Source organism: Lolium rigidum, chromosome 4 (genome assembly GCF_022539505.1).
Source record: "Lolium rigidum isolate FL_2022 chromosome 4, APGP_CSIRO_Lrig_0.1, whole genome shotgun sequence".
NCBI classification, from domain to species: Eukaryota; Viridiplantae; Streptophyta; class Magnoliopsida; order Poales; family Poaceae; genus Lolium; species Lolium rigidum.
Genome location: NC_061511.1, coordinates 102789128 through 102797829, shown reverse-complemented (window position 1 = coordinate 102797829; position 8702 = coordinate 102789128). Strand labels below are relative to the sequence as shown.

The 8702-nt window shown below is 49.5% G+C and overlaps 1 protein-coding gene across 1 annotated transcript; it reads right to left on the bottom strand.

Annotated features, from left to right (window-relative positions):
- Positions 1–7306: 7306 nt before the first annotated feature.
- Positions 7307–8398, bottom strand: LOC124706079. Its single transcript, XM_047237736.1, has 4 exons — positions 8146–8398; positions 7935–8017; positions 7640–7842; positions 7307–7441 (listed from the first exon to the last, which is right to left on the bottom strand). The coding sequence occupies exons 1-4, from the start codon at positions 8379–8381 to the stop codon at positions 7367–7369; spliced, it is 597 nt and encodes a 198-aa protein (XP_047093692.1). The 5' UTR covers positions 8382–8398; the 3' UTR covers positions 7307–7366.
- Between the last annotated feature and the right edge of the window lie 304 nt (positions 8399–8702).

Genomic DNA, 8702 nt, shown 5'->3' with positions numbered 1-8702 from the left:
CGTACGAGTGGGCACGGTTGAAAGACTTGCCCATCGATCATCTGAGCAGAGCTATGCTCACGAAAGCAAAAATATGTGTTTCGCTTGCAACTGGCAAGTGCCTCACCTGTACATGTGCAGTCATACGACCTGATAGTTTTGCTGATTTCGTGAAGCCTCTTCTCAAATACTCCAGTTTTATCAGGCGCTGCGGCCACATCTCCACCTGAGGACGCTGACTTACCTTTTTGGACGCCGAATTTATTCGCTCATACGCCGACTGGCCATCTTCCACCTGAGGATGCTGACTTTATTCGTCGGAACGCCGACTCACTAAACGCTGTTCATCAGTGCTCCACCCTAGCTGCTTAGCTGCACATTCTGTTGTTGCCTATTTTTCTGATACTCTGTCAGCTGATTTCTTAAACCATGGTTGCAGTTTATGGTTGTGAATCACACCATTGCTAGGATAAGCATAAGGTGTTGATTGAAAAAACTGAAATTCAACTTACACGCAAGTTAGGAATGATTCCTGCTTGATCAAGGATTAGTTTTTTTTTTTGAATCATATCATTCGTGTGGACCAGTTCTAGAGAGGTAAGCTGCTGGTAACAACCTTTTGAAAAGCACTTTTATTTTCCCGGCAGTGGAATAGTATAAAGCATTATGTATTTCCCGTCTTCTTATGTCCAATAACTGAGAGATTACACCATATGCAGGAATGAAAAAACTGCACCAACCTGAGCAGATTGGACCTTCCAGGGAAGTTCGTGTGGATGTGTGCACCAGCTTGTTGTTTTGTAAGTATTTGTCAAAGATAGGCCTGAAATATGTTGTTCTCACATTGAATTGTTTATTCTGACATCATTAAATTGATGCCATGTGATTTTCACTGTTACATATTTTGATATTTATATTTTTTTGATTTTCGCTATTGCATGGTGTAAAAGATATATGTCAATAAACAATTTCATGTCATTCTGATTTAAAGATATGTAAGGTCATTCATTTTATTTAATGTGACGCCGTAGCAACACACGGGTTTTGTCCTAGTCTATATCTATATCTATACCTAATAATAAAGGAGCTAAGGTTTCTGCCAAAAAGTTTCGTCAACGCTTTTTTTGGACCGTTTTGCCCTCCCACAAAAACGCATAATACACCAAAATGCCATGACACCGGTTCATTTTTTGTTTTATTTTCTTTTTGGCTCCACCTATAACCTCCGAGCAGAGAACTGCTCCGCGCCCCGCTGGCGCCAGCGCCCCTCATGCGCGCCTCCCGCCGCCGGCCAGACCCCCGCCGACGTGCGGGCCGCAAGAGCGAGCACCCCCAATCAACAAATCAACCTCCACCGCCACCAAATCCAACGTCCCGCGACCAAGGCGACCTCCACCGATGTCAGATCAAAGATTCCAGCAACCAGATCGAAGCTCCCAGCGATCAGATTGACCACCTGGCGGACGAGCTCCATAGCAAGACATGCTACGAGCGCCACCTCGAGAAATAAGATCACACCAGGCCAATTCCTTGAGAAGTCAGATCGAATTGAATCTGTGTGTTGTGCCTCGCATGCGGCGGTGGGGTCTGGGCTGCGGCACCGAGCTCGAAACATGGCCGACTGCCAGTGATGGTCGTCGCCGGGTTGCAGCACCACCAGCGGGGTCCTGTTCTGCCATTAGTACATGCAGGGGGAATTGGCGGCTGAATCGAGCTGGCGCGAGGAGGACGGCGCTGGCGTAGAGAGGAGTGGAGGATGTAATGGGGAAGGACACCCATGCTGGCGATTTTCAGAGGACATGAGCGAGGATGAAGGGACGGTTGCTCTTCTTTATTGCTTCGGTGCGTTCGAGTTAAATTCCAAGGCAGATTAAGATATATTGATAGACATGGTTAATTTGAGGTAGAATTAGTGACCCCAGCTCCTTCCCGATGGGCGCTGGCCGCTTCTTGAGAAACGGCATCCCGACTAGATCCCTTAACACCAACCCAAAGGTATGTGCTTTAGCATCATGAATCAATTCAGTCATTCCCAGAAGTTCTATGTGAGGGGTTGATGCGAGTACCATATGAGATGTGCAACCTAGGAGTTGCAGGAACAACAACGAATTGATACTGCACTCGTCCGTAACGCCTTCAAAGGCTTCAAATCCAAAGAATTCAACATATTGTTGCAATTTCTCTGAAAGATTTAATCGGGAGCAATTGGTTTTCTTTTCCAATAAGCAAAGTCTAGCGGTGGAAGACTGGAGCGGTCGAGGACAACAAGACGTCAGACTTTGTTTTGTTCGAGGTAGTGGAAATTAGATTGGTGAAAGATTTATCATTTCAAAAAATGAAGTTTTCTTTTGCTACTCTCAATCATATGGAATACATTTTTATGCAAGGGCTGCAATGATGGAAGTTGTGTCAAGAGCCTCTAATTTGAAAAAGCATTTGGTTTAGTTGGAGGGTTAAGAAACACCGGAGCACCATTAGATCAACTTTGTTTTTCCACTATCATACAAAAAAAAAATGCATACTGCTTCCAAGGATTCTCGCAAGTATCATCGTTTCCGTAGCATATTATATTTCTTTTTAACTATCTTTTGCTTTTCTGTGGCAAAAAATTTATATTTGTTTTTGGTAGCAAGTGCAACATAGAATAGTTTGTTGTAATGTTTGAGTATTATTTTTTCCGATGCAACGCACGGGCAAACAAAAGGATGAACTAGGGCTAGGGTTATGCGGGTCTATTGATTTTGGGGCAAAACTATACTGACGTCATTGTGGCGGCCCTCACGAAAGTGTGGCAGAGGTCATCTGGTACAATTATGCCCGGGAAACAAGGTATATTCATTTTTCTTCCGCTGCAACGCGCGGGCATATTTCCTAGTACCTAATAATAAAGGAGCTAAGGTTTCTGCCAAAATTTTCGTCCAACATTATTTTGGACCGTTTTGCCCTCCCACCAAATCGCATAATACATCACAGTGACATTGTACCGGTTCGGTTCGGTAGTTTTATTTCTCTCCTACCGGAACGAACCCATACGCCACAATTCTTTTCCCCACCCAACCAAACCTTACCCTGGCGGCGGCGCCAGAGCCCAGATGGAGGGCGAAAGCTACAACCGCACACCAAGGATGACGACGGCGCGTCGGCAGGTGATTCCGTGTGTGCAGCCCTGGTCCTCCCCGCGCGCGCACACGCCTCCGAGCGCCGCCACCGCCTGGGCCTCTTCCGCCCGAAATCAGTGGGATTCCTAGCGCCACCGGCTCGGGCGTGCGCTGGGCTTGGCTGGACGGCACGGTCAGTGGTCGACGGGGAACAACCAAACACGGCCATGGATGTGGCGGCTGGCACTCGCAGGCTTGGCCACGGCACAAAGCCGCGCGTGAAGGAGATCGAAGGTGGGTCCGGAGATCTCGAAACAGTGCCAGAGGGCAGCGGCGGTAGAGACGGAGACCGGCGGGAGAGCTTAGGGGCGAAGCACAAGAGCGAGGTGAACGAATAGAGACGCTGCCGCCAAGTAGTCTATAGGGATGCAGAGGTGTGGCCGATTTCGATTCAGTGATGAATGACGGGGATCCGGAGGAGAATACCAGAGAAGTGCGTCGAAGATTTCTTCTGGCTATCGGTTTCCTATTGACATCCAGGATCTACTTTTTTTTTTTCAACGATCCACGATGATTGACCTGGGACAGTGCGGTCTTCATCAGTCAAGAAGACAAGCATCCACATGCCAGAGCTTGGGAGTGGTATACTGGTACGTAACATGCATCTGGTATGGCTAATTGAAATCAAAGACCATGTCAAAGAATCCTGCAATCTTCTTAACCAAACCATTTATCGGCAAGTATTTCTTATGGCTAAGCTGCATTGTATGTCTCTCTGTCCACTGGCTTCGCTTGGCTTGGCGGGGGTCTCTCCAATCATCAAGTGAATTGACATCTTATCAGCAGCAAATACTTGGATCGTGACCTGTAGAAGGCCAGCACCTACATACACTTGGCTTGATTGGTTGAGCAACGACATATACTGACTTTCGCATACAAGGAGGGCATGTTTTTTCAAGGATTTCTTCAGTCAATCATCTCTGTCGACATCTTTCAGACTCTATAACCAAATAGAAAAGTTACAGTAATTGATGCAAACAATTTGTTTATGCTTGAATTTATTTATACTTCTTCCACAAGAATTTTTTAACTGATTTTATTTTTTATTAGGGGGTCTATAGATCGTTCGTATTTTTCTAGCAGTGCCATCACTTTCTATGTTGCCGCCGAAGCGACCACGAGGGGGTAACCATGGCGATCCAAAGGTCATCGGGGAGGCAGCTGATGGCGGCACGAAGAGTAGCTACTCTGAGTACTAGCTCGATGTCATGTTGGCGGACCTCACACAAGTTCTCAGTGCCACGATGCTGGTAAAGATCATTGGTGGAGCAATCTTGTTTGGGCGGAAAATATGCACATTTTACTCACCCGGTGCAACGCACAGTCACTTTTGCTAGTAGCAAAAAAAGGGTACACACAACAGTTGTAGTATTTCTACTACATTGTTACTGTTTTGTATATATTATTTAATAACAACTATCATATTAATTACATTTTGGCTGCCAGTCAAAAAATGAGTTCCTAGTTGCCAGGTTAATTTTACATAATTGCTATGCATGGTATCTAAGTTAATTACATTTGGTTTCCAGCCAAACTAGTGCCTAACTGCTTAATTCCTAGGTTAATTTTATCTAATTGCCAAATTTGCAATGCATGATTATCAAGTTAATTGCATTTATAGTTGCAAGCCAAAATTAGTGACCAACTGCCAGGTTAATTTCACATAGTGGCCAAATTTGCAATGCATGATTATCAAGTTAATTGCATTTCTGGTTTGCAAGCCAGAATTAGTGACTAACTGCCAGGTTAATTTCACACGTTGGCCAAATTTGCAATGCATGATTATCAAGTTAATTGCATTTGTTGCAAGCCAAAATTAGTGACTAACTGCCAGGTTAATTTCACACGGTGGCCAAATTTGTAGTGCATGATTGCCAATTTAATTTCAGAAAAAGAGCAATGCATCACTGGTCCTCCACAAAAATCGAAACTGACACACATATGACCAGAAACTTACTCACATAATTTGGCTCACATGCATCTGTAAAACGAATCGAAACCTATGGAGAAGAGGAAAAACTCGGGCGACTAACACACGGGATGCCGGAAATAGTAACGGACCGTGCGCCTCTGTGTGCTCATCGACAACGGCCACCCTGCCGTATGCTCGTCGGCGGTGCATCCCAGGCGGAGACGATGCTGCGCTAGGAGGTGGTTCGGTGGAGCCTCGCTGCGCTGCACCTCCCACTTCCGCTTCCTTGTCAGCGGCGGCTTGGTGAAGCCCTCGCTGCGCCGTGCATCCTCCAACTCGTCGATGGCGGTGGAACCCTCTTGGTGCCTCGCCTCCTCCATGTTCGTCGTCGCAGCTCGAGGACAGCGACCTGGCAGAGCCACCTCTCCTCCTCTTCCTCCATCGCCGTAGGCGGCCTGGTGGAGCCCTCGCTGCGCCGCGCCTCCTCCTCGTTCGTCGGGTGCGGTGGAGCTCTCCTTGCTCGTCGACGGCGGCTCGAGGACGACAACCAGGTGGAGCCGTCCGTGCGCCGAGCCTCCTCCTGGCACGACGGCGGGGGTGGCTCGAGGACGATGATAGCTCGAGGACGACAACCTCGGCGGAGCCGTCCATGCACCGAGCCTCCGCATGGCTCGACGGCGGCAGCTCGAGGACGACAACCTCGGTGGAGCCGTCCGTGCGCCGGGCCTCCTCCTGGCTCGACAGCGTCGTTTTTCAATCTCCTCGGCGTGGAGCTCCTTGATCTGCCTCATGGCATGGCGCCCGCGGTGAGAGAGAAGGGGGATTGTGTGGTCACAACCTCACGGGATAAGGATAAGATGAAACAGGAGGAGACCTGCAGGTGGGGTTGCGCGACGCGTTCTATACGGACGCGGTGACATTTCTCTAATCGTGATGAACCGCCGCACACGGGACCAAAACGTGTGGCGCTTCTCCGTATATTTTCCCAAAAAAGAATACTCACAATCCGTAATAAGTGTACAATCCATAATAAATATCGAGGTTTAAATTAGAAAGAAAGATTACAAGTCCTAATGAGTAGAAAAACGATTAAGCTTGGCACCCACCGATTCAATCGTAGCCTTTGCTCCACAAACCCATCTGGCATCTGCAGCCTACAAGGCTGGACTGACACTGACCGCCACATGCCCCCTTTCCCTTAACTAGTCGTTAGAGCAGACACGTAGGCTACACCCCACGCCCCTGCGTCCCAACGTTCGGAAAACTGCCAGCAACGGTGGCCCTATGCCATGCTGTATACATCTCACTCTGAGCCTAGCCTTTCTGTCCTGGTTCGAACGTTAAGCCGGACACAAGGAATCAAACCCAACGGCTAGTAGAAAAAATTGCAACGATAAAAACAAATCAACCTCCAGCTGTCTTGCAGCATATTACGAGAAACAAAGATATTGCCCGTGCGCCTATAAATACCTCATCCCCTCAGCCTTCCGCCTCACCACTCTCATCTTGCATCTCACTCACTCACGCCGACAGACATTCTTCTCATAGCACCACTCCACTCTCAGCGCGTCTTTGCCTTATCCAGCTCCACCTCTTAGCCTCATCTCCGCGCGTCTTCCCGAGCACCACCAGCCTAGCACCAATGGCCCGTCTCGCCGCCGTCTCCGTGCTCGTTGCCCTGCTCGCCGCTGCCGTTGTGGTCACGGCGCAGGCACCGGCCGCGTCCCCGAAGATGGTCCCCATGCCCGCGCCGCCAACCAAGAAACCCACTCCAGCTCCGTCGCCATTGGCCTCCCCGCCGGCTCCATTTGCGGGGACACCAGCCTCCTCCCCGAGCTGGCCTGGGCCCCGCAGGCGCGGGCTTCGACGCGTTCTCCCCCGCAGCCGGCGGTCTCTTGACCCCGGCCACCGCCCCCGCTGCCTCGGAGAAGAGCGCCGCTGGTGCCGTCCACGCCGCGGCCAGCTTCGTCGCCGTCTCCGGGGCGCTGGTGGCTGCCGCTGTCCTGTTCTAGATGGCTAGCCTCTAGATGTAGCTTGGTTTTGTTGTCGCTGCTCTGCTCTTGCGCTGCTGGTGTTGATATTTTGTACTACTCTGTTCCATTTGAGATTCGTTAATTTAATTATTAATTCGAGGCTGAGAAGTTTATGTATTGTGAATTTGAGCTCATTCGTTTTTCTATAACCAGATTGCGTTGCTATATATGTCTTCCTTCTGATTATACATCTCTTAATGAAGAATTTACACGCCCAAGGACTCGTAAATAATCTGTTACAACCACGCATTGTTGAATGAATCTGTACTTCCAAGGTACCGCATTTACTTCCGCTCACGCTTGGCATGGTCAACAATCGGTTCTATCATTGCCTTCACTTCCTCTTCGATTTCATCGACCTGCGCCAGCAATTAGTTTGTTAAAAGAAGAATTCATGTAGTACTAACTCGCACAGAAGTTCATGACACTGCTGGCCCGAGCTGATAATGTCGTTCATGCAGTATTCTGCCGTTGCTACGCTCACTACTCTTCCAACAAAGGGGAAAAGCACCGTTGCGTAAATAAGCTTGCAAGAAATGATTGCTCTTGGGGACTACCTTGTGGATGATGTCTTGAGCAAGACGAGCCTCCTCCGCCACTTCATGGGACGCGTGCTCAACAAGCACCGCCGCATGCCTCAGCCTTCCGTCCTCAGGCAGCTGCCTGGACACCTCCGCCGACACTTTCTCCGCTGCGACTGCCACATCCTCGACCACCTCCGCTGCTGTCTCCGCCATGTCCTTCACCATTTCCACCTCACCTGAAAGAAAGCAAGCAACCCATCAATCTATCAATCGTGTATTGGCCATCCATTCACTCCATATTGCTTACTGCTATTTAACTAGTACTTACTTTGGATTCGCAGAAACGAAGCCCATTTCGAGTGCACGAACGGCGCCGTGGCAGCAACAACTGAACCAATCGCCAATCTTGCCCTGATAAAATGAAGAGAAAGAAACAGAGTTAGTATTTCAAGTGCAAAGCCGCAATCTAACACCTACAGGCTACACCAACAGAAGTCACAGGAGTGACTGACTCCACTCCACGTGAGCTGGTCAATTACCAGGCAAAGTACGGCAGTGGAGCTCGATCTCCACCCTCCTGAGGTCGACCCAGAGATGCTGGTCGTGCTGCGTCACCTGTGCTGATAATGCTGCTACTGCTGGAGCCCCTGTTTTCTCTGAACCGTGTCACAAAGTCCTCATTTGCTCCACGCCGCCGGCCGGAGATTGCGAACGATCGCCGCGAGTCCAACACCGGGGCAAGCCGGAGATCGCCTCCGCCGTGGCGGCGGATCATCTGCCTGCCTCGGCAGAGCAACGCCAACGACTTGACGAGAGACGACGACATGTCCGCCGGCGAGGTACGACGCTGAATGTTCGCAGCGCATCGAGCATTGCATATAAGTAGGCTGGGTGCAGTCTTTCTTTTTTCTGATATCGTTAGCTTGCAAGGCATGTCCAACCGAGCAGCGTGCACGGCAGCGGATGAACGCCTTCACATCATATGCATCGCTTGCAAGCGTCGTGTGACCGGTTAAGCTGCCCAAGCTAGCTCATCAATGGCTGCGCCGAAAGCGTCAAGGAATGGGCAAACACGACGGTGCCCATCGCTGCACAT

Coding starts and splice junctions, on each gene's coding strand:
- LOC124706079 (XM_047237736.1), bottom strand. CDS start 8,381: ATGATCCGCCGCCACGGCGGAGGCGATCTCCGGCTTGCCCCGGTGTTG. Junction 8,018..8,145: donor CCACTGCCGTACTTTGCCTG/GTAATTGACCAG, acceptor TCATTTTATCAG/GGCAAGATTGGCGATTGGTT. Junction 7,843..7,934: donor TTCGTTTCTGCGAATCCAAA/GTAAGTACTAGT, acceptor GCTTTCTTTCAG/GTGAGGTGGAAATGGTGAAG.